Source organism: Biomphalaria glabrata, chromosome 9, assembly GCF_947242115.1.
Source record: "Biomphalaria glabrata chromosome 9, xgBioGlab47.1, whole genome shotgun sequence".
In the NCBI taxonomy this organism is placed as follows: Eukaryota; Metazoa; Mollusca; class Gastropoda; family Planorbidae; genus Biomphalaria; species Biomphalaria glabrata.
Window position 1 is genome coordinate 18,840,346 of NC_074719.1, and position 26,769 is coordinate 18,867,114.

Consider the following 26,769-nt stretch of genomic DNA (forward strand, 5'->3'; position numbering starts at 1 on the left):
CATCTCCTATAAAGTTAAGAAAAGAAAAAAGGGTAAATAGGTAATTTTGTTATAGACTAAGTATTGGCAGTAGTTTCTAAGAAAATCAGGAATTTTATAAATGCCATGTTGTGATTACTTCTAAACTTATTCAATATATCTGAATAACATCAGAGAAACTAAGAAATAATTCTCTCAAATACATATTAACACAAGTAAAAATATTTCACAGTTTTGAAAGTATTCATCATAATGCTACTGTACCTTTTGAGGGTTGCCAGTTGGAAATGAGTAGTAACCATCTCTGCATGTATCACATGTTCTGCCAGTTATAGTTTGTTTACATGTACACTGACCAGTGTCTTGTGTACAGTTGATACTTTGATCAACAGTACCATCCTGGACACAGGTGCAAGCTAAGAAGAAACAAAACAACATTAAGCTTATCATATTGTATCTTGTATAAATAAATGCAAAATAACAAGATTCTATTTATAACATTTTATTAAATATGTCAGTAAATATCTAGAAAGAAGAAGACAACAAAATATACAAATATATAGAAGAGTATTAAAATAAAGACAATTTAAATGTTGTTGTTTTTTTTAGCCATTCCTTCAAAAAGGAAGATAATTACAGGACGGCGCCACACTCTGACACAGACAATTAGGTGTCTTTTTAAATAATACTCTAGTGAATGTAAAACTAGCAAACAAAAATGCTGCAGCACCTGGATTTGTGGAAACATACAGCTCTAACAAAATTACTGCAGCAAAAAGTTAACGGTGCAGTGTGATGAAGTCCATAAGGATGGTAAAAAAAAATGCTTGAATGTAAAAAATAAATTAAGAAAGTGTAAACTGGAAACAGACTTGGACAAAATTTTCAAATTAGAATTCAGACCCTGATCAATTTATTTTAAAAGCATAATGCTGCTAAGTGTTTCATGCACACAAGGATGTTAAAAAAATTGTTGACTAAAAAATATAAAAAGTACAAGTTAAAAAGGTTTTATTACATCTATTTAGAACACAATGTGTGAAAAACAATTACTACCATATTACACATTCAAATTTATGAATTCATGATAATATCTGCTTTTGTAAAATTTTGACCTAGTTATTTAATGTAAAACAAGTGTTTGGACTTACCAACACAGGTTCCTGGTGTTGGGCCAGTGAGAAGTCCATAATAGCCACTTACACAGGTGTCACATTTCCTCGAGGTGACATACTGCTTGCAGGGACACTGACCAATAACAGTTCCCACTGTGTCTGTCTGTGAGCAATTGAGATTCCCGCCATCAACTCCTAATGGCTCACAGGCACAATCTTTAATCCAAAACACAATAACATATATAATATTACAGCAGAAACTTGACCTTGGATGCATATGACTAAATATTTACAAGTATGTCTCCTATATGATGCTAAACTCATCGCTCCATCACCAAGATGACAACACATCTAGATCATACCTATGCATCTGTTGACATCATTCTGGGGGAGGGACACATTGGGATAGAAGGTCAAAGCACACAGCTCACAGTGGTATCCACGTGTGTTATGAAGACATGCATCACACACTCCTCTGCCATATGTTGCATTGTAGGTACAGCTAACAGCGTGATCATTGCACTCACACTCTGACAGAAGTAGCAAAAAAATGTAAGATGGGGCTAACTGGATTATACTAAGCTATATTCCCCCCCAATAAAACAATATCTCGGCTTAATATTTGCTTATGTTAGAAACATAGATTGGCATTATTGATTTTTAACTAGAAACAGAAACAAAAATATGTAAAAAGAATCTTATTTTAAAATGTGCTATTTTCATCCATGATAAATTAATAAACAAAAAACTTTAAAAGTAATTGGCCATAGGTGAAAACTGCTAGGCTTTCTATTAAGTGGCTCGAGTTTGAGTTTGTTGAGTGCCTAAAGGCAGCACACAAACCTTCTCCCAAACAACTTCTTCACATGTGCACAAAAGAGATTGGACAATCATGAACCAAGCATGCAATGTCTTATAGATGTCTTATACAAATAAAAATAAAAAGATTACTTATGGACAAGTTTTTTGTGACTAATTTCAATTTAAACTGTGTCAAGAAAACACATAAGCTAGATTTCTATATTATTCAGTTGGCCATCAAAGTTTAAAGTACTTACTGAGGCATTCATTAGCTTGACCTCTAGGATAAGGGATGTAACTTCCTTTCTTCCAAGGCCTCTCATTGTACAAGGGCTGGCAGAGCTCACAGTTTTTGCCCATGGTGTTGTGTTGACAATCACATGTGATACCCTGAGATGTATAGTTACAATCAGCTGCATGGAGATTGCAGTAACATCTGAAATAATAAAACCCAATTTTCACTTTATTTTTCAAAGGAATTGTCAAATAACCCGCATTTGCATGTTGCTATATTTTATTATTCTTTCTTTAAAAACAATTATGCTGTAAAATTTTGTAAAATTGCTGAGATTCTAGAAAAACAAGACAAGAGACTTTCAAAACATCATAGCTAGATAGTTTGAAAGCAGCATTATGTTAGAAAAGGACTCACTCTTTATCAACAGATTGACTATACTGTATATACCTAATAAACCATATGACTAATATGTGGGAAGCGTGGTCGAGAGGCCAAGTGCGCTTGAACTTGGCTTGGCTTGGCTACCTAGAAGGGGGCTCACGGTTAAACACCCAACTCAGACAGAGCGCCTAAAGACAGCACGGAAAACCAACTCCTAAATACCTCCACAAATGAGATTGGACCAAAAGCACTCTGAGCATGCTATAAGCATGAAAGTAGCACTATATAAAAGCTATAATAATAATAAATAGTATTAAAAATATGTCCTATCTTTAATGGCCTCCAATTCACCAATTCAAACAGGATAACGGGATGAGAACAGTTGGTTATAAATCAAATGTTTAGAAAAAACAATTTTTAATCTGATATTTTAGGGAACAGTTAATCTGATATGCTAAGTAGATGTTAGTGTTTTTAAATGTAAAATATCAATCTAATACATGACCAGTCTAGTCTACTAATTCATATAGAATATTAATTTTTTAAAAACCTGGAATACCTGTATTTTCAGTGGTTTATATTTTTTAAAATATTATTTTATGTGAATAGCTCACTAAAGACAAATTAAATTTTTTGTTTACCTTGCCACTGCTTGTACATCTGAGATAGCATAGTAATAGGCATCATATAGTCCTCTGGCATCTGTAAATGGCTGAATTAATTGAATTCTTATATCTGAGGAAAAAATAAAAATACTGCTTCAAAATACAGATTATTTTAGTCTTTCAATTCTGATTCAAATATAAAGAAAATATTATATACATTTTTAAAAGGTGTTTTGCACACTGATGTTTAAAACAAAAATTTCAATAAAATGTAGGTGAAAATGAGAACATGGACATGAGCTTTTCATATTACAGACAATTTATGTTAGCTACTTTTACAGCAAATGTTGAAATGGCTGTTCCAATGAACTCATTTACAATGTGATACAATTACATGTTGGAAAAAATGAAAATAAGAAAAAAAAAAGGGGGGAACCTTATATGAATATCTGTTGTTATTTCTATTTTGATGGATTCATTATACACATTTTTGTTCTACTGTCCATTAACAGAAGACTTTATCAGAGAAAATTGGAAGGATCAATGCACATTTGTTTAGCATTTAATATGTGAAAATAATAGAGACCATGCTAGCTTGCCTGTAAAAGTTAAAAAATCCAAAAGCTTTTGTTCTAATGCTTCATAAAAATTGGAGATATTTATTCCAAGAGGTCCAAGGTAGAGGTCAAATCGATCTTGATTTACCAACTTAACATTTCGATTAGCCACAACTCTAGCTGCAGTTCTAGAAATTTGTTCTGCATATCTAACAGATTAAAAAGAATAATAGATAAAATAACATTAGCCAGTAATGACAATAATCATTGGTGAAACAAAGTACTTTTTTTTTTGTGACGGTAGGCACGGTATGTCGTACTGACACCTTTTTCAATGTGGGGAAAATTAATAGTTTTCTTTTTCTTTTTAACGTTTATTATTAATTTATTAGTATCTTATCTTATATAATACAGACGTTACTTCAAAAAAGAAGATGGTAGTTAAAATTTAGGCAATAAATATTCAAGTATAATAAGTGTAATTCAAATAAGATCAAGTAACCTAATAGGAATATAAATACCTAGGTAGGCCTACAACTATCAACAACAAACTAATATGGAATGAACACTGTCAAACATATACAAGAAAATTCACCAGCGACTCTTCTATCTCAGAAAGCTAAGAAAATTTAACATAGACAAAACAATAATCAAACTTTTCTACACAGAAACTATCAGCAGTCTAATCAACTTTGCCATCACCTGCTGGTATGGTAATACTTCACCGGCACAAAGACATAGACTTAATAGACTAATTAAAAAAGCATCGTATATCACTCAAATACAGCTACCATCTCTTGAAGGGCTTTTTCAAGAAAGATGCATTTCCAAAACACACGATTCTTAAAGACAACCTGCATCCATTAAACCACTGTTACATAAGATCTGAACGAAGTGGTCGTCTCCTTTCCATTAGGACTAAAACAGAAAGATTTAAAAATCCTTTATCTCACTATCGGTCAGAGTGTTACAAGATCAGCTGTCGTCATCGAGAAGTTCATAGAAGTCAAACTCATAAAGCGCTGGTTGTGAATGTGTATGTGTTTCATGAGTGAATGTTGCTCGAATTTTTCATCCATATTGTTTTTGTAAAGTAGTTACGCTGAGGTTGTCAATTGTAGTCAAACTGAATTTCCATTTGATTGGATCAATGAAATTATATTATCTTATCTTATCTAGATAGCGAACCTTCAAGTTTTGGCCTAATTAAGCTATAGAACTAGCATATAGCAATATGATTAGTCAATTTTTGTTCTGTATATACAGCAGTCGCCATCAGGATATGGGAAATAAAAAGATGTAGCCTTTTGTATGAGGCTGTGGGCCTTGGTCGTAGTGCTAAGCAGTGGAAACAAAACAAATATGAAATGAATATTAGATGTTAATCTAGATCTATATAGAAATCTATATCTAGTCACCATATCGCTTAGTACTTATTTAATTTAGAGACGCCTTATAATTGACGGACTTTCAACGCAACATTTAGTGACGTCATGGAGAGTGAGGTTTACTTTTTTTTGTTATTTTATTATGTCGGCCCTAGGACCGTGGGGCCACTACATGAAGTAGCGACTGTGGCCCTCTTCTCAATCGAATGTTAGCTGATTGGTTGAAATGGCGGGACATTTCACAAGTAGTTTGTGACGGGGATGTGTTTGTTACATTTGCAATCTTAATCTGTAATACTCCCGCACAACAAACCCAAACATCTGCAGAATAGGTAAATTTAAGTCGTACAAGCATACGACGTCCATTACACCATTTATAATTCTAGAATTCGATAATAAAATAATAATAATAATATACCACAATGATAAAGATCTAAGAGACACGCTACTTACAAGAACGACACGAAAACTCTCCATTACATTGTCTGCGAGCCCGAGCGAAAAGTCAACACAGAGCTCCCATCAAAAGTAATGGAAAATCACAACTTAGGAAAGCAGAACAGTACGCAAGATAGGTAGAACACTTCAAGGAAACACTCAACCGGCTTCACATTCGAAGACAAGACCCATCCCCGGATGATGACCTTGAGAACAGGACAATTCCGACAAGGCCAGTAACAACAGAAGAATTTTACTTATTTATATAGAGCTCCTCCTTTGCGTTCGAAGATTAGCATATTTCTTATCTACTAAAAACTCTATAGAGTCCAATCTTAAATTTAAAAAGCCAGCGGCCTCGTCAGCACAGTTCTTGTTGAATGCCTGGGTGCAGGCAAGAATCACGTTGACATGATCAGCACTGTGCTAATCGTTGTCACAGCAAACGTTAGGTTTCTTGTGGGAACCAATCGACTCGTCTGTCTTGCTCTGCATGGTACCAAACGTTTCACCAGTCTTGTTCAGCGAGGTACTGGTACCTATCTGTTCAATCATGGTACAGACCTGCTCGTTGACCTCTTCCAGCTTCGAACCCAGATGTACCTGGAACGAGTTCATCTGTTCTTTCACGGCGCCCATGAGCTATCTGATATCTGGCTGTACTTCGAACAGATGAGTCCGGACTTTCATCTTCCTCCAGCAAGGCTTGTCGAAGGCGTTCTCTAAGAGTTTCCTTGTTTCTTTCAAAGCTTTTCAGTCCACGACACCGAAGCACTTGTTTCAATTCTCTTAGAACAAGTTCAGCAAGCAGTTTCACAGAAGCCATAAGAGATCCCACTTCTGACACCAGTGTTACGATCTTCTCTACCAGACCTTCTGCAAACACTGCTAAACACAACAGCACATCTAACACAAGAACTTGACAACAAAAGCTTTAAGTAACAAAGTGGCGATTTAATTACAAATACATCGACAGCCAATTCAACACAATTGGCTACACTAACTTCAAATGCTTTGCTACACTACAGAACTGTCTAACTAATCACTACAAGTCTGTCTAGCTCGTACAGCTACATTTTCAAAGACTCACAAGGTACAGCACAGCCCTTCTCTTGCTGCCCTGGACTCGACTGTCTTTTGTTACACACTGTGTCTCTTCGTGAAGGCTCTCGGTCACGTGACCACAACATGGGTCATACTTGCAGTATTGTCCCTTTGTTCAACAGCCCTTGACCTGTGTGATTGGCCTGAGTCGTGTGAATCAGTAGGCCTCACATACATTAACCCTTTCAGTCCGCCACTGGAGTTACAACAATATTATGCCATTATCTTATGTCTTGATCTCGAATGTCAAAATGCAGGGGCCCCTAAAAAGGTCAAGCCTCCCCCGGTCCACAAATCCCTAACTACGCCACTGGACTTCAACTCCTCCTCTCAGTTATGCCCTGTTTTACTGAGACGATTACAACAGGCCGCTGATGAAAGGCTCAGAAAAGAGTAATCAGGTTTCCCAAGAGGCAGCTCATGCCGCGGCAGACTATATAGAACTACTCGGGAGTACAATTAATAGTATACAAGAGATGACGGCGAGTAGGCTTATTAGACGTCCAGCAAAAGGAAACCATGTCGTCCTTTTTGGGGTCGTGTCTTTCGGCCGGCCAGCATTAGCCTAAAGTGTGAAAATGTGTGGCTTTTTCATTGTTGTCCACAGCAATGGATTTGATCTAGTAATCGAATTTCGTGCTTCCTATCTTCTGGTTTAACCCCCCCCCCCCCCCCCTTAACATAGTAAGATCCAACGATGTAAAGCTTCATTGCAAGACTCGTGTTCGCTTATTCATTAATATAACTTGAACCATTGAGGCTCAGTATTTGGAGGGGCATAATAAATGCGCGTAATAGTGACACAACTCATAGCAACCAATTTACGTTGCGGGCTAGTTGTTGACATATTATGTTTCATAATTAGAATTTGTTTTCAAGATGTCGACTAACGTTAGTTCTAGTTTAAAAATAAAAATAAAAAATTCCCCTTTCAAACCTTGCGATTTAAAAGGCAGAAGATGTAAGAGTCATCAGTTTCTTTGGCAAACGGTTGACGAGTAGGGCGTCATGTGGCCGGCACAACGACCAGTTGCCTTTGCTTCTACCCAACTAATGTCAGGTACCCATCAGAGTTAGGTGAACTCAGGGGCACCCTAAAAAATATCCCGAAATTCAAAATCCCAATCTTCACGAGTTTGGACCCCAGAAACCCAGGTTCGGAAGCCAAATGCTTAACCACTCGGCCACATAATCAAATTAAGACAAAGAATTCGTGTTTAAGTCTACAAAACATAAAGCAAAGAGTGTGGTTTGTGTATGTGCTCGGTTACAAACAAGGACAGCACGGATTTAGAACAACCAAACACCTTAATATAATAAGAACATGCGCTTCTTCTGCAAAACTCACTAGCATTATGTATTTATTATTATTCTTAAATAATATTCCTGATGTCCGAGAATAATAACATATCGATGAAAATCTAATGTTTCTTTTTGTTTAATTGTTATTTTTCCCCTTAATATCACTGTTTATATCCACCAGTTGATTTACACGAATTAATAGACATGAAAATTGTCCCTTATTCTGAATTATTGGCATTTATTGTTATTAAGATATTAAGTTTGGATGATTGCTCAGATTGCATATTATCGAATTATCGATACATAATGTTATGTAACACAGACATCAACCGCCATTGTCTCTTCCAATTTTTCAAAGTAATTTACACATTTGTTAATGAAAATTGAGCTCGACATCTCAATTCACTTTCTACTGAGTAGAGGATAAACTTGAATTTTAGGTTCTTCAAAAACTTATCTCCTGTGAAGTTCATGTCAAACATTCAGTCACAACACTGGCGCTGTAGGAAGTCTTCAGGTTGCTACACTCGTTACAAACAATGCGCATTCAGAATATCTGAAGATACAGCATGAGACTCGGAAATCAGGGGCGCCCGCAGGTGTTTTTTAGCTTGAGGTGCAAGCTGCAACCTATGGCTCATAGTCGTAGCTTCAACTTTCTTGTTACTTGTTAACGGAGAATTATTAAAGAAAAGAGCTGTCCCTCCCCTCCCCAGTAGAAAACAATCTAACGTCACCTCTGTAACTGACACCTTTGATCTGTTCACTAACAAATAAATACATTTGATATGTTATAAGATTGTCATTGCGATATTAAGTGCACTGTTAGTGCTTGATTCGTGAAATAAAAAGAAACAAGGTTACAAAAGACAGTTTGTGTGGAAACACAAACTCAAAATCGGCCCCCGAAGAGGTCCACCCAGGCAGGCTTCAATATTTTCAGAAAGAACATCTAAATGAAATTATATCAAAGACAAATGAGAGATAAGAATGGAGAAAGAAGGTTAACAGATCTTGTGTAGTGCCCTAACGGTCCGCAGATCAAAGGATAGGTGAAACTGAATGTAAAGTTAGATGTGAACCTGGCCTAACTAGCTCCCCTTTTAGACCTTGTGGTCTATAGGGCAGATGATGTAAAGTTCATCTGTTTTTGTGGCCTACGGTTAGCGAGGGTGTCATGTAGCCAGCACAACGACCAACCGCCTATACTTTTCCCCAACTAATGTCAGGTACCCATTAGAGCTGAGTGGACTCAGAGGCGACCAAAGATTCCAAAGTTGAAAATCCCAGTCTTCACCAGGATTCGAACCCGGGACCCCCGGTTCGGAAGCCAAGCGCTTTACCGCTCAGCCACCGCGCCTCCCCTGGCCTAACTGATGTCTTATAATTGATATAATTGTTTTGAAAAGGCTCAACCTCTTATTCGAATCCTCATATAAAAAAAAGTGTTTAGAAAAATGAAGTTTATAAGATTACTATTTATTTTAAATTAGGTCTAACTTATAATGCATACTAATTAGCTTTTTCCCTTTAAAAAACTGCTTGCATAACTGATTTTAAAAATTAGATTTTTCGCTTTCAGAAAAAAAAAGTAGCCGTAGCATCAGAACTTTGAATGGTCTAAAATATTGTTATGTAGGATTTTCAATATCTTTTCTAGTTTACGAGATCTAACCGGGACGGACGGACAGACGGACAGACATTTCACACAAAACTAATAGCGTCTTTTCCCCTTTCGGGGGCCGCTAAAAAACAATTGAGCAAACTATCTACTGTACACGTTGCTAAGTTGTGCGGCATGTGCATCAAACAAAAACTTCAAACCTCGACTGTGGTTGATGAAACTGTCAATAACTGACTAATTGCTTCTCGTCGCAATGGACAAGCTGGCGATGTACGCTGATCGTGCATAACGCCGAGAGTCTTTCTTCCTCGCGGTGAAGGATCGTTCAATGAGACACGCAATGGCCGGTAAAATTAGCACATAGAATATAATAACTTCTTCAACAGCTAAAAATGAAACCAAAATGTTTCAACAAGTCAGTAGTTTCCAACGTGGCAATCGTATCAGCCTGTAATTTTAAATATATAGTAGACGGACCAGTTTATGGTCTCGATTTTAGTGAAATTTAGTGCTTGAACTTGGTGTCTCATCAATGCAGCGGGATTTTCAGAAGTTGTTTTCAGATAAACATCCTACACCCCATGAATTAGTGCAAGTATTGTATCTACGCTATTCTAGTAATAGTGCTTTATTTTTTATTTCATTTTTTAGTTTCTTTTCTATTAGGCCTATGTGTCCCACGACACGAGTGACTGAAAATTAAAATGGCCCATGGGCCGAATAAGGTTTGGCATCACTGTTTTATCTAATAGATAATTGAATTGAACATTATTACAATTACATATACATAGTTTTTGCTATTACCTAATTTTATAAAATCGAACTGAACCCAAACATTAGATCTGACAGAACTGAACCCGAACATTAGATCTGACAGAACTGAACCCAAACATTAGATCTGACAGAGCCGAACCCGAACTATACTCGTCATCGAGCCGAACCGAAATTAAATCTGACCAAACCGAACTATTACTTTATAGGTTGGGCTCGAATTTCATCACCAATTTCAAACCGTATGACTTGCCAAATAGGACGGGACTTAAACATAAATAGTTCTATTTAAATATATATTCAGAGATGTTCTAGTTAACAACTAATCTAGATCTAGATATTTCTTACTCCTCTGAACAAATTACAGCTGTTGGGTTCTCGACTGTTATTTCCGCTCCTGGTATAAGTACACCTTGAAAGCTGTCGCAATCATAAGCATAGAATTGCAGAGGGGTCCAAGTGACTCCAAAGTCCGTTGATTTTAGTAAAATCATTTTATCTGGTCGGCCAGAATTGAAAGTTATGACGACATCTGAGTCCATTCGAAAACTCTTGTTAAAAGAAATGGTAATGTTGATGTTTAGTTCTGTAAATAAAAAAAAGAAGATGTTCTTAGTTATGTAAATAAAAAAAAAGATGTTTTGACTTGCATAAAATTAAAATTCAATAAAGTAGCAACACTGCTTGTTTTATTTTCATACAATCGTCTGATCTCTGTTTGAAATGGACCAACTATTGTGGCAATAAAGAATCTAAGAAATACAATAGAAATGAATTAAGCGAAATCAGTATAGACCAGTGTTTCCATAACGTTTTGTCAAGCAGACCCCTGAAAGTCATCATAGACCCCTGAGGGTCTAGAGAGACCACATAGAGAATCTCTGGAATAGACCTATATCAGAAGCGTTACTTGGTTCTATTTGTTTACAGCCACAATACGATGAACTATTAACCTATTGTTACAGATTTCTATAATATCTCTGGCATTTTACGTTTCTCGAGATAATCTTTTCACTTTGCGACTTCCTGTGTGACTAAAGAGGCCAATCCTTGATACACAGCTGCTGTCACAGGTTGGGCATTTGTAATCACCAGGCGCCGTTGCATTTTCACCCTTCTTTCTGCTTCTGTTGTGTATGGCATCTGCCCTTCCTTTAGGCTCTCTCTCCATGTGGATCTATCCAGTGCCACGTTTTCCCAGCTGCTAGTGTCGATTTTGAAGAGATTCATGTCGCGTTTGCATACATCCGTATACCTTATAAGTGGACGACCAGCATACCGAATGCTTTGTGGAAGTCGACCTGGTGACATTCAGCTCTTTGTAGCACTTCCTCGTTGGTTATTTCATCTTGCCAGCTTATCTATTCTATCTAGCTCTGTAGAAAGTACATTAGTTTCCCACCGAATCTAGGTGTCGCTGGGTTCAGCTGTAATTACAAAACATTAAATGACTCTCAGCCAAGGCGAACAAGAAGAATTTATTACTCTTGACAGCACATAGCGCACACTGGCCTCTGTTATCGGGAAAACTAACACACTTCCAGTCATTCGTGCATACATTCGAACTGACACATACAACTAAAAATAGATTTTACACACATAGACACATTCATCCTTGAAACCCATATTCATTAACCACACAGTTGTTTTGTTGTTTATCGGGAAACCAACTCTACGATACCCTCCCTCTCCCTCTGATGTCCACAAAGAGATAGGGCCAGACTGTTATGTATAAGTTGGAAAAATCAACATCAAGATTTGCTATGCAACAAAATTTGAAAAAAAAAGCTATTTCATATATTAGAATGTAAGATTATTGAGAATAGAAATACACTTGATCGACTGTACGTGTTTTCTCTAGTCGGCTGTGTAGAACTCTTTGCGGAAACGGTTTATATAAGACTGTTAGGCATGTCACGAGAAATGAACAACCTTCCTTAGGAATAAGACAATACCTTCATCAAAATCAATTTATTTTTTCACTTGGAGATTCTCAAAATAAAATTTCGGTCATAAACAATGTCATGGACTTAACATTGAAAGTTCTATGTTGTCAACTAAAAAACAATAAGCAACATAAAAAAATATTTTAAAATCAGTTCTTGAATGAAACTGATGGTGTTCTTTCATTTCTGATTCTATTTATTTCTTGTGATGCTTCACTATTGTAAGGTGTCCTTTCAGTGAGCTTGCACAATCAAGTTCCTAGATTAAATGATATTTATTCGCGTCTTTTATTTATGAAACTCTTGACTAAATACAAAGTGTTCACAATAAAAACACGTAAGCCAAATGTAATGTTCATTGAATTGTATTTTGTAAAATATTAATGGTCTAATCAGATCTCTCAGTGTGACCAATTAGGTAGTTGTTGTTTCTTTTCGCAGAGATGTACATAAACTGTAAACTTTATACGAAAATCGTTAAAGCAGATATCATTAAGCATTTTTCAAGTTTGTTGGCTTTGATGAAGTCTAAAGACTCAATTCCCTTTTTATAACTAGCTATACATGAGTGACTAAATTTTAAAAATAATTAATATTAAGTATATAAAATCTTTTGTTTGAAAGTGTTCGTATTGCTTATTATTATTTATTATCCCACTTCTGACACCATTGAAAGTAGTATGTTATCCAACTTCGGACAGCTAATTCTAACCCTTTATGTAGAATTTTCAAATCTGAAAAATAATTATGTTGATATTATGTCTTCTCAATTTCTCTGACATTTTGATACGTGTCGAGTCGCGTGGTAAACGCTTCGGACTGTCTTTACGATAGTCTCAAGTTTGGACTTAGCCCGCTGCTGCCCCCTGCCACCCTGCCCCTGCCACCCTGCGGAAGGACTATAGGATATAATAATCCTTAGTAATGAAGGGACGAAACTTGTAAAACAAACAAAACAAATGTTTCTAAATTGACCTCGGTGAAGTCCAGTGTATTCTTAAAGTGTTGTATCTGTCTTTATTTTGTTATAGCAAAGTTTATTATCTGTCTTTGTTTTGTTATGGCAAAGTGTATTATCTGTCTTTATTTAGCAAAGTGTATTATCTGTCTTTATTTAGCAAAGTGTATTATCTGTCTTTATTTAGCGAAGTGTATTATCTGTCTTTATTTAGCAAAGTGTATTATCTGTCTTTATTTAGCAAAGTGTATTATCTTTTTTTGTTTTGTTATGGCAAAGTGTATTATCTGTCTTTATTTAGCAAAGTGTATTATCTGTCTTTGTTTTGTCATGGCAAAGCCCTTTTTATCTTCTACTGCCAAACTATATGACTTAAAGTATCACATGTCATATTTAATAATTGGTATTGTGCTTGGTCAAAGGTCAAAACCATCTCATATTTTTTCACACTAAAAAAAAAGTGGATTTTATTAACTTAGAATAGTTGCAATGTCTTAATCTTCATTGCGAGTTACGCCATATATCACTATAAGAGTGTTATAAAATAAGATTTTATGACTGTTTCTTTTTATTACAGAAAAAAATCAACTTTCCAAATAAAATGTCATTAAAATCAAATATTTAACTAAACAATTATTTTTTTAAATTATGACTTTCCCCCACTATACCTCCTTGACGCTCACAGAACCTTGTATAATTAGCCAGTACACTAGATCGCCTAGATTGTCCATATTGCTTAAAAGACGTGATTGGTAATAAGAATAAAAGTGCAAACAACTAGATCTAATAGAGAAGAGCTTACCTGCAGCTCCTGGAGCTAAATTAACACTTTGCCACCATGTGGTTGTTGTGTTATCGTCAATCATATGGACTGGAGGATGTTGAAAAACTGGGCTGTTGGCATCACACGTTTCATATGTGCTGGGCATCTGTGGAATGTTTTTGTAGAATTGTAATTTGTAACAAGGAGCGGAAAACAAAAGTGAATTCTGAGCCCGATTCTCTTAAATTAGCTAAGGTGGAAACGAGTTGAAAGTCATCCTTCATCATTGAAGTAGTGTTCCTTCCTATACCTCATCCCTTTTTTTTTTTAAATTATGGAACATTCTCAAATACGAAAAATTGAATTACAAGATGGCTGGAAATGTTAGATATTAATCAACAGAACAAAAATCACATTACTGAAATGAGTCTACATCATACTTGCATAAATAGGCCTATTTCGTCTGAAAACCTACACAGTATAGTAAATTGCATTCAGTTTGTATAACATAGCCTAATGAAGCCAAAATAAGTCAGTTTGCCAAGCCAATAGGTCAAAAGACTATTTTTTAAATTTTCAACACGAAGTTGCGGAATACAAAGTACCAGCAACTTTCATACTCTTACATACAAATATCTCTTCTCTCTCTCTCTTTCGATATAATTTATTTTATTAAAATCTTAATTTAAAATATTAACAATTTCTTCACTTTAGGCTTTTATATCAATTAATAAACTCATATAATATAAATGATTAATTACTTATTAACTGATTGTATTGTTATTTTTTTAGATCTGCCTAATTTTTTTTTAAAGTCTAAAGTTGTGATGTTTATTTTCTTGTAGTGCTAAATGATCTGTCGATTTGAACATTTGACCATAACAATGAAGATGTAAGACACCGATCTCGAAAATAAGAAGAAACAAGAACTCTTTCAAACCTTTATTATTAAATAATTGAACAAAATGTAATTTACTGTTGTAAATTTCGCATGTAATGTTAAAGAGAAACTGGGGCATGAACATATATTTTGTGTGCTATATTATAAATTAATTTACTATTATATTTTTATTTGTAATGCACAATTGTAAAACAAATTTGCTAACGCATAATTAAGCTTATTACTATATTATTATTGTCAGTAACGGACTTGCTATATGGGCATTTGGGCCGGTACCCAAATTGAGCCGCATCATCACCGCATTAATGATGTAAATTGTTATAAGATTTTATAATATTCTCTTTAAAAGCAACACTTTGAGCGTCGTGATTAAAACAACAACATCTTATACACTTAGTCTAATACTAATCTAAAGCATTGTAGTAAATACCCTACATCCCTATATAGCTTTTCTTAAAGGCGTCCATTCCTTATACACACTAAATGACAAACAAGAAACTTAAGGCCTTTATTTCCTATTTAGATCGACATTAATGTGAATCTATTCCATAACTATAACATGTCCAGTTACATACACATTCTTATTGGTTTGGTGGCCAGTTGTCACAAGATCTCGACTTGGCCCCGCGACGAAGTCCTTCATAAATCACAATTATTATCTTGAACTGTGTAGCAATGCGTTAATTGTAATCAAAAACAAAATAATACAAAAAGAAGTAGTGGAAAATAAATAATAAAAAGCAATTATTGTGGAATCCTGTGCAAAAAAAAATGTAGTAGAGATTCACCAACCTTATGATAACAGCGATTATGAATGAACAGGCTCAACAACATAAGAAACACTAATACCAAGACGACAAAGATATAGACTTAAGTCGAAATACAAAGAGGCTTTATAAAATATGAAACAAATCTTGACAACAATTGTTTTACTGAACGTAAGGATATTAAATTACCATCAAACAAGTGAACATGTTCTGCTGTGTATGTAGTCAGTTGAGCCAGCTCTAAGATGCAGACAGTTAAACTAGGTTTACAAGTTATTGAGATAGCAGTATAGGACTTTGTGAGTAAAGTTCCACTCTCAGACCTTGCGTTCAACAGTGCAGATGATAATAAGGTCATATGTTTCTTTGGGAAACGGTTAACAAGCAGGGTGTTATGAGGACAGCACAACGACCAAACACCTTTACTTTCCCCAACTTAAGTCAGGTACACGTTTCAGTTGGATGGACTCAGGGACGCCATCATGACCTTGTGAGTCGGGCAGTTAACTAATGGAGGATGAAGTAAATTGAAGTCCACAGGCCTGAGAAAATGGCGAGGAGTGAAACTGAATAATAAACAATGTGTTCGTTGATGGAGGATCTTAATGTACATGTATATGTAGCAGGAATTAGTTCAAAGAGATTCCCCATCCTAAGTGTTATACTTGATTCATTTAGTAATAACGCTTATCCGATAGTTCAAAACTCGTATTACAAATTATTAAATTATACATGATTAAACTTTACACAATGCTCTTGAGGATAGGTATAATTGGATGTCCATCATGTGGCACATATTTTGTGGGCCGGATCGTATAGAAATGCCCGGGCCGATTTTGACACCCAGTCCGCCCCTGATTATTGTATTATTATTATTATTATTATGTTAGAAAAGAACGAGTATTCATTCTCTGGCACTGCCAGGGTCGAGTTTCGTTAAGGGGAAACACAATTCATCGTAGTCCCTGTATCAGTTTCCAAAGGAATTTTCTGGTGTTGAGGCAGGTCTGCAGCAGTACCGCCCTCTGACAGGCAACGATAATATTCTTAGGAATGTGAAGGGCATTGAAGGTGTCTGTGAGATCAGTTGTCATTATCCCCTCGGCTGATATAACAACAGGATATACGCTTAATCTCCAAGCCTAGGTTTCGATATTTTCTTTGTTTTTCCATTTCAGTTTTTTTTAAATTATGAGACAGTGGTTCGGTGATGTTAATCAATAATCAGCAGATCAGGGCGATTAAAATATATCGTTTTGTCAGTCAAAAATAAGACTATCGCAGTATAATAAGAGATAATTAGACATTAATTAGACTGGAGAACCTCTTTTGTGAATACTAAACTTTAAAGCAGGCATATTTACATCTAGTCTATATAGGTCTATACTATTTCTTGGTAGGCTAAATAGATCTAGATCTAACAATTCTTTGATAGTTTATAATAAGTGTTATTCGTTATTTCTATTTAATACTAATATAAAGAATACAAGTCCTTCAAGTATTGTGTTAAAAACGTATGAGACCAAGGTTTGTAAAATTTATTTCAAAAGCAAAAGGGTTAATTTCAGATCAAAAGTAGCCGCTGCACCCACTAGCGGATCCAGAACTTTGGAGTGGGGGGGGGGCGAATTTTTTTCAAACCCTAACCCTAACGCCCAGCAAACCCTAACCCTATGCATAAACGTGCGTACACCGCGCGCGCACACAAACACATATATATATATCATTTCTCAACCTTCGGCGAAAAACAAAACAACTGGGGCAGAGCTATAAGGCCCCGACGACAAAAGTGTTTTCTTGTTTTTTTCACTGTAGAAACGTATTCTCCTGACATCTACAGCTCATTATTCATCAATGGAGTTCGGGGCGAAGCCCCGACGCAAAAAAGATTTTCTTGCATTCTTCACTGCAGAAACGCATTCTTCTGACATCTACAGCTCATTATTCATCAATGGACTTCGGGGCGAAGCCCCGACGCCAAAAGCGTTTTCTTGCATTCTTCACTGCAGAACCGCATTCTTCTGACATCTACAGCTCATTTCTCATCAATGGACTTCGGGGCGAAGCCCCGACGCCAAAAGCGTTTTCTTGCATTCTTCACTGCAGAACCGCATTCTTCTGACATCTACAGCTCATTATTCATCAATGGAGTTCGGGGCGAAGCCCCGACGCCAAAAGCTTTTTTTTTTTTGCATTCTTCACTGCAGAAACGCATTCTCCTGACATCTACAGCTCATTTTCATCAAAGGAGTTCGGGGCGAAGCCCCTACGCCAAAAGCGTTTTCTTGCATTCTTCACTGCAGAAACGCATTCTCCTGACATCTACAGCTCATTATTCATACTATTAAAAAAGGACCTTGAAAATATTCTAATATAAATTTATAGGCCCATAATACATTGCAAATAAAACTGATTTGTTCCTTGAAAAGATAGGATACCCCACATATTTAGCTTTTTGCTTTGAGGATCGCCGCCAAAAAAAAATTATTCGATAAATAGTATTTAAGAAAATATAAGTATAAATTGTGAATTATAGTCCCAAATTTATTTAACTAGAAAAATATCAGATTGAGTAAAGGTTGGGAAAAGGCGACTATGAAAATACTATTTGAGTTTAGAACTCATCTCAATCATGACTTTTATACTGAAAAATTTCGTTTGAATGCAAAGTCTTTCTTAAAATAATTATGATAAATTCATGTGAAGTTATATAAATAAACTCTGTCTGGAAATGGGAGGGGCGGTAGACTGAAAACGATTAATCTTAGCTTCTTTAATAATTTCTGCTAAATATTGCATTTGGCATTAAAGAATAGGGGTGGGGCGACTCGATATAAGAATTTAATTTATAGTGTATATAAATTATATTAGTGACAGATTTTTTTTAATTTTGTAATTTCTTAACTATAATACAAAAAGAAAAAGTATTGATTTTTCCGATGGGGGAAATGCGATTGCATGTATCGCCCCTCACAACTGGTACAACCATCTTTCATTTAAATTTACTTATGATACAATTTGAGATTAGAGTATGGTACGACATAATAAACAATGGGTCACATATCAATACGTAGTTTATATTATATAGATATTCAACTAATTTTGTTCACAAACTATGATTTCTCCATAAAAACGGACCGCCCCCCCACTCAAAGGGTTTAGGTGGGAAGGGCGGTAGAGGTATTCGCCCCCCCCCCCACCAATCGGCAAACAGGGAACGACATAAAGATCAGTTAAAATATCAATAATAAGTTTTAATAATATAGATATTTAATTGATTTTGTTAGCAAGCTGTGATTTCTACAAACAAATTGGACCGCCCCCCCCACTCGAAAGTGTAGGGGGGCGCGGGATTGATACCATCGCCCCCTCCTGACCCCACCTAATCGGTCAACATACTAGAGGGGGGGGGGGCGAAATAATCTAAAAATAGGTTGAAATATAAATAATTTGTATATATTTTTAACATAAGTAATAAATTCGTATACAAATTGTGTGAATCCTATACTAAAGTTCGTCCGCCTCCCCCCCCCGGGGGGGGGTCGGCCGAGTGGGGGGGGGGCGATCGCCCCTACCGCCCCCCCCTGGATCCGCCAGTGGCTGCACCTAAACTTAGCACTCTACAAAATATTATAAAAATAGTATTTTCAATAGCGTTTAAAATTTTTAAAAGTAAGATTTAAACGGATCAGATGGACAGATAGACTGCACAAAACTAATAGAGGCTCTTCATCTTAAGGGGTCCGCTGAAACTTTAGTGCGCAAAGATCACACACTAATACCTCTTAAAAGTTCTACAGGTTGTTTTAAAATGTCTATGCTTTAATGCTACTGAAGGAGGGAACTGACACATTTCTGTCTGTCAAAATTGTATGACCGTCACAGTCTCACACTAAAGGAACGGTACCTTAGAACGACGAGTTATTAGCCTATGGATTGAAAAGTGAAATAGGATTCAATCAAAACAGAGTGAGTGAGAAACAAGATAGAGTGATTTAAAAAAAAACTATAGAAGAGAGAGAGAGACAGGGGGGGGGGAATAAAGAAACAGAAACAAGAAAGAGCAATAGAGAAAACAAGAGACAACAGACAGACTGACAGAAAGACTGACAGAGCTGTAGAAATGGTTAATGGAAAGTGCGTGGAAATGAGAACAAAAAGAGGTGATAGAGTGAGACAGCGAGGAGAGAGCGAGAGTGGGAAGAAAAAAAAAGCAAGAGCGAAAAGAAAGAGGTAGAGAGAGGAAGTGTGTGAGTGTGTGTGAGAGAGAGAGAGAGAGAGAGAGAGGAAGGGAGGGTAAGGTGGGATAAGCTTACTCTTATTGCCAGGCGACGGAATGTTGTTGGAGGTGATCCACAGGTGGCCGAGGCGGGCTCAACTTTGATGCTGGCCACATTGTTCCACATGACGTCGTAGGCTGGCGGGTTGCAGGCCAGGTTGACCTTGTTGACATCATCGAAACAGTTATCGTACTCTGCATTCGTTAGTTGAATTAAGACAGAAGCCCAGGTATAAAACAATTCTATCTTATACAATTCGATTTTCATGTTTTGTTTTTCTGCTTTGGTTTCTTGTTGAATCTCTGATTAGGTATATAACACTATTAGAATAGTATGAAGAGAACTATGGATGAAAAAGTTGGTCATAGTAGTTAAAATTAAACCTTCTAATATTCCTGGCACCAATTGGTCTGTAGCCTACGTTTTTCTGAAATAAGCCAGGCATCCAGTAAATAATCCAGTAATCAATTGTGAGAAAAGGTTATTTCAGAAATAAGCCAGGTACTCAGTAAATAATGGTGATCAATTTTGAGAAAAGGTTATTTCAGATATGATAATTTCAATGCAAACGTTTCGGTTGATAATTCTCCTAAGTAAAGACTGTAGGCACAGGTGCACGGCAGATTGTGGTAATACTAAGCAAGCAAAATACAAAAAAATAGACATCTCGCAGTATTGTAGTTCTTTTTTACATTGACTTATAGAAGGGACTCAACATCATTTTACGAAACTTTTATTAACTCATTACGTCAGTCTGTGTGGAATCTTGTACACGTTTTTCTCCTCCCACTTATCATTCTTGGATAAAGTTGCTAATAACAATACATGAACAAAAAAAAATCAACCAATTAGTCAATCAATTATTCCTAATTAATTAATTATGTTTTACATAGAAATACACTAAGTTAAGAGAAGATATGACTTCTGTAGAGAATTAGGTCGTTCGCTTAAAACGTTACATTTATACACTATAAAACCTACTATATTCATAAGTACTAGTATAGCTCAGTAGCTAACGCGTCGGCCTTCCATCATGGATGCTCGAGGCCCCGAGTTCGAATCAGAATAGGACAACTTTAAAAAAAAAAAAGCAAGAAAATATAAAAAATACTTTACAAAAAAAAATATTAATATAGTTGTATCAATTTCTTTGGATTAATCATGTAATTAAATTTGCTAGACCAGTGATTCCCAAATTGGTCTCCTCAGAGGTCTACGAAGACTTCCAAGGGGTCTAAGAAAGTAAAAACGTGAATTTGGGTCTATGAGATGTGCACATACCAGACCTTTCTTTTCTTGGCCACCCTGTATAAGCATAAAGACCTTGAATGACCCTGTGAGAGCCGGCTATGGGATTACATCAGAGACCCGGATCTTGGTCCAGACAAGCTGTCGGCTGCATGCAGCTTCGATGCAGAATTTACGGCGAGAATAAAAACTCTCAAACATGTCCTCGAAAAACTACGCGGAAAAACAAACCGCTGGGACAACTGTTGTCATGGTAACAGAATTTCGTTCTTACCTCCATAGGCTTGGCTGGCTTGGGGGGGGGGGGGGAGTCACAAATGGTGGAAAAGGTTTTCGGCACCGCACATCCGCCGGTTTATTCGTATTGGAGCTGTCGTACTTATGCAGTGGGCATCACACTGCATTGTCAGGGACAAGGACGTGGCTGATCTTCTAGCTGGTGAAAAAGCGCTGGCCGTGCCCATTTTTGAGGCCCCCAAGCACGTTGCAATGAGGTACATGAGAAATGATTGAAATTCTGGGATAAGTCCGAGAAAGCCAGGGGAGTCCGGCAGCTCTTGCGCCTCCCAACCTAGACGTCCCGTTTTAGAGGCTAAATAGGTCGGAACGATCGGAGAACGGGACGTTATCCTACTGGTGCACATTTTGCCCGTTCCGGCCAAATTTTGATGCCCCTTGCCGACATTGCGGGGAGTCAGAGGAGTTAGTGGTCTTTGAAGATTGATTAAAAATATTGCTTCAATTTCACTCAATATAAGTTTTGTTATTTGACTTGTTTTTTTCTTTAATTTAAATAATCACAACGGTAACGTAATTTTTTATGCAAAATGTCTTTATCATTATTTTGTCAGTAATTTGTTATTTTTTATTCTTTTTTCGCCAAAGTTATCTATTGGATCACTCATAATTAATTCTGTATAAATAGAACGTATACAAATTTCCAAACAATGGAAGGAAGATTTGCATAGTAACATACAACGTTACAGAGATGAGATACCTCATCTATTGCCTCCCTTTTTTTGCAAATAAGGAAACACATGTATGTGTCCAAGTTAATCTCTAGAAACGTGGTGAATGTGTGCATAATCTTTCATTAAAAGTCAGCCACTAATGTTGAAACACTAAGGTATCCACTAATACTTTCATACATGGTGTTGAAGCTGTTGTTATGGTTGCTGTTAAATAATACGGACTTAATATAACTATAGAGCTACAATATACCCTACTAAATAATTATAAAGCTACAATATATCCTACTAGTGTAAATATAAATATAAAGCTACAATATATCCTACTAGTGTAAATAGTGTAAAGCTGATGAACGTGGTGGCATGGGGGGGGGGTAAAAGTACCTTGCTTTCAAATTAAGGAGTCTCGGGTTTAAGTCCCGGTGAAGTCTGAGGTATTTTTAATTTCGGGATTTTTGGGCGCTCCCCTGTTCAACCTAACGACCAAGTTAGGGAAAAGGTGGTTGGTCATTGTGATCCCTGTGCTGACCACTGTGACACCAATGTAATCGTTGACTATTGAAACAGATTACCTTTACATCATCTGCCCTATAGATCGCAAGCTAGGCTATATACGTTTTTTTAAAGTATTTTTTTTTATCTTGTACTTGTTTCAATTGTAATATTATAGATCAGTATGTTTACAAGTTTAGATCTGTTGGATGCTCTGGGCAGAATTCATGATTTTGTTTTTAAATTTAGAAGCAAACGAGTGCGTTAAAAGTTATTTTCCCTATTCAAATTCACGTTCCCCACATTAACGATGAAGAAAAGTTGTAAATATATGTCGATGCGTTTTTATAAGCCATAAAGTGAACGGGGACTACACTAGAAATAAGGTCAATGCAAACATGTGTCCCTACATCCATTAGGCTTTTTGATAACATGTCAGCGTAACGATTTAAACGGTTAGGTTAAATCGGATTAAAAGAACAGCTGTACCTAGTACCAACCGACCGTGTTGGAAAAAATCGATGCTGACTCATTGAGATTTGAATTACGAAGTTTTATATTCAATGAGGCAACTTTATGTACTGACGCTTGGAAATGGTGGAACCCAGACCAAGTAGATGTAGGAAAGGCTAGTAGGCTACTACAGTGATGTACTGACGCTTGGAAGTGGTGGAACCTAGACCAAATAGATGTAGGGAAGGCTAGTAGGCTACTACAGTGATGTACTGACGCTTGGAAGTGGTGGAACCTAGACCAAGTAGATGTAGGAAAGGCTAGTAGGCTACTACAGTGATGTACTGACGCTTGGAAGTGGTGGAACCCAGACCAAGTAGATGTAGGAAAGGCTAGTAGGCTACTACAGTGATGTACTGACGCTTGGAAGTGGTGGAACCTAGACCAAATAGATGTAGGAAAGGTTAGCAGGCTACTACAGTGATGTACTGACGCTTGGAAGTGGTGGAACCCAGACCAAATAGATGTAGGGAAGACTAGCAGGCTACTACAGTGATGTACTGACGCTTGGAAGTGGTGGAACCTAGACCAAATAGATGTAGGGAAGACTAGCAGGCTACTACAGTGATGTACTGACGCTTGGAAGTGGTGGAACCCAGACAAAATAGATGTAGGGAAGACTAGCAGGCTACTATAGTGATGCAAAACTACGTACGTATTTGACACATGACATTGAGCCCCTCAAAAAGGTCTGTCCACCTTGAAAAATTGAATTGGGCCCGATGGAATCAACGATTTTTTTAGCATGATGCCTTCCGTGACACATGTGTAGGAAATATATATGTCCCTTCTTACTGCCCCACAGTGGAAGATTGTAGAGTTATCTATTGTTTCTAGTTCATGTTTGTGTTTACTAAGCCTGAGACGACAGCCTAATATAAAGGAGACCAATTCAGCTTATACCACTACTTCAGTCAAGTAGGTTACTTTCTTACCAATAGTTAATTAACATATTGGTTATTTTATTGTTATACATTGATTCTTGTGTTATCAGGTAAAAGAAATAACATTGTCGGATTAACAACGTGTACAAATTTTGGCCAGACAGAGTGATTTTAGGACGCCTCTAAGTCCACCTAGCTTTAAGGGGTACCTGACATTAGTTTGGGAAAAGTAAAGGCGGTTGGTCCTTGTGCTGGCCCCATAGATCGCAAGGTCTGAAAGGGATACTTTATACTTCAAACAAACAAATTGGTAAAATAGTGTTTAAGAAAATAAAGGCTTTACTCTTAGACTTTTAAACTCTGTCTGGTAAAATATTTGTACACGTGATTTCTCACACAGCCAATATCAGATGAAGTTTAAATTTCGACAATAATTTCTTTTACCTGACAAATAAGAATCAATATAAACATTAAACATTTAGTTAATTAACTAATGGTCATTAATTTTTTTTTTTTGGAATCCAACTAGCGAAAGAAATTGTGCTTAATAGATGTGTCGGTATAAGCTGATTTAGAGAATTAGGTCTTCACATAAAAAGTTTGAAACTGACAATAGATAGCTAAAAAAATGTAAAGTTTCCCCTTTCAGACCTTGCGATCTATGGGGCAGATGATGTTAAGGTCATTTGTTTCTTTGGCCAACGGTTAACGAGCAGGGTGTTATGTGGCCAGCACAACGACCAACCGCCTTTACTTTCCCCAACTAAAGCCAGTTACCCATTAGAATTGGGTGGACTCAGGGGCATCCTAAAAATCCTGAAATTCAAACTCCCAGTCATCACCGAGATTCGCACCCAGGACCTCAGGTTCGGAGGTCAAGCGCTTAACCATTCGACCACCGTGCCCCCAATAGATAGCTAAGAAATCTTCAATTTTCGTTAGCACTTTGATGGCACAGTGGTTAGGGTATCGGCTTGAGACCTCGAGTTCCAATTCAAGTCGTACAACTTTTTATTATTAAAAAAATCATTAAAAAATCTATCACGGTAACCTTCATCCTGATACCTCCTTATTCCTCCTCCATTCCCAACAGGTCCAGTCAAGTGAAATGGTCAAAGCTTATTTAGAAAGCTAAACGTATGAAATTGCGGTAAACAAAAACAATTGCTAAAAATAATTCTAATCGCGAAGATGTATTATTGTTAGTTGAGGTCTATTAGAAATTCAATTACACGACTGACCCAAATTAATTGATACAATATAGAAAATTTAAGTATTTTTTTTTAAATATTTTTTTTGTTTAGACATTGATCTACGAGTAAGCTGATGTAAAGCTTACCTGTTTAAGACAGTTAACGAACGTGTCATGTGGCAAGCACAACGACCAGCTGTCTTTACTTTCCCATTTATTTGGATGGGCTCAGTTGCATTTTAAAACTTTTCGCCGGGATTTTAACTCTATAGACACCCTCGGTTTGAAAACCAAGCGCTTTACCACTGTTGACCATTAATCTTAATAAAAGTATATATATATATATCATGGGCGTAGCCAGGATTTTTTTTCGGGGGGGGGGTTTGGGGGGGATTAGATCTAGAATTATAGTTAGATTTAGACTGTCTAGAGTGACTCTAGAGTCTAGACTTAGATGTCGGCTTCGATAGATGAATGGGATTATAAAGTACGTCAGGACTATTAAATTTGCACATATAAGGAACGAATTGATGTAAAAATGCTTTTGAAAGACAAATTTGAAGCTTAGTTTTATTGAATAATGAAATCAATAGATTATATTTTGTAATTTTCATGTGTCAAAGTAAAAAAAAACTATCTGTGCAAAGTGTAGTTCTTAAAATTAGATCTAGATCCTTTCGATCTTCTCTCATGTAAACATGGTAAACATGGCCTAGATTTATAAGATACTAATACTTTCATAGAGTTGGGCAACTTTTTTTTTTTGAGGGTCTTAAGCTTGTTTTAGGGCTGCTTAACATATGTTACGGTTCCAGTTAGCATCCAAAGAACATTTCTGCCAAGTTTGATCAAGATTGGTCAAACGGTTTTGATTTCTATGTGGGACATACATACATACATACATACATACGCCTTACTTTCTACTTTATAGTATAGAATACTATAGAAGATTATCCACATTACGTCAATTAGAGTGTATGATAAAAAAAAAAGAAAAATATTAATACATACATTTTGTTTACAGAAAATATCTCATTTCAACAACTTATAGAGTGCTTATTTTTCTCTTATTACCAAAGAAATGTTAGATTTAAAACAAAAAAAAAACGTTTTCCCCACCCACTAGGAATGTGCGAATTGAATAGAGGTATTGTAAATAGATTCCTTGTTTTCAAATCCCAATAACATTGACTGAGTTTCAACAGCTTCTCTAGCAGTATAAATGTATAGCAACTCCGTGTTCTCGTTACACCAAAATACTTACATTGAAAATAAAACAACAGAAAATAGTCCTAAGAGCAGTTGCTGCCTATGATGTAGTCGGAAATGTCTGAACTCTGAATTTCATTAGCGCTTGAAATAGTCGAGAACTAAATGAGACAGTCAGACTGACAGACTGACTTTATAAAAGTAATAGCACCTTTTCCTACTTCGGCCTCGTTATAAACTGTATTTGTGCTACAGGCGATAGAGCTTAGAAATTTGACTAGACAGTACTAAAGAAAGTGCACACAAACTATTGCATGCTTTATAAAAGTCATAGCTAATCAATGC

General features: G+C 36.4%; 2 protein-coding genes across 2 annotated transcripts in view; both read right to left on the minus strand.

Moving 5' to 3' along the window:
- The window catches only part of LOC106065167 (laminin subunit alpha-5-like), a 33,619-nt gene extending 27,291 nt beyond the window's left edge, over positions 1-6,328 (minus strand). The window contains exons 1-7 of the mRNA XM_013223927.2: positions 6,096-6,328; positions 3,719-3,885; positions 3,156-3,249; positions 2,153-2,331; positions 1,457-1,624; positions 1,131-1,310; positions 244-395 (exon numbers count right to left, since the gene is read on the minus strand). Of these exons, the coding sequence (XP_013079381.2) occupies positions 244-395; positions 1,131-1,310; positions 1,457-1,624; positions 2,153-2,331; positions 3,156-3,249; positions 3,719-3,885; positions 6,096-6,328 (1,173 nt within the window). The remainder of the gene's footprint in view (positions 1-243; positions 396-1,130; positions 1,311-1,456; positions 1,625-2,152; positions 2,332-3,155; positions 3,250-3,718; positions 3,886-6,095) is intronic.
- Positions 6,329-10,647: 4,319 nt separating this feature from the next.
- Positions 10,648-26,524, minus strand: LOC129928199 (netrin-G1-like). Its single transcript, XM_056041278.1, has 4 exons — positions 26,480-26,524; positions 19,955-20,730; positions 14,010-14,136; positions 10,648-10,889 (listed from the first exon to the last, which is right to left on the minus strand). Exons 2-4 carry the CDS (start codon positions 20,183-20,185, stop codon positions 10,648-10,650), a joined length of 600 nt encoding a protein of 199 aa, XP_055897253.1. The 5' UTR covers positions 20,186-20,730; positions 26,480-26,524.
- Positions 26,525-26,769: the final 245 nt, after the last annotated feature.

Bases quoted from the DNA above. Each gene is read 5' to 3' on its own strand.
- LOC129928199 (XM_056041278.1), bottom strand. From the start codon at position 20,185: ATGAAAATCGAATTGTATAAGATAGAATTGTTTTATACCTGGGCTTCT. The intron at 14,137-19,954 runs GTAAGCTTATCC...AACATTCCACAG, and splicing joins TCCGTCGCCTGGCAATAAGA to ATGCCCAGCACATATGAAAC. The intron at 10,890-14,009 runs GTAAGCTCTTCT...TTTTATTTACAG, and splicing joins TTTAGCTCCAGGAGCTGCAG to AACTAAACATCAACATTACC.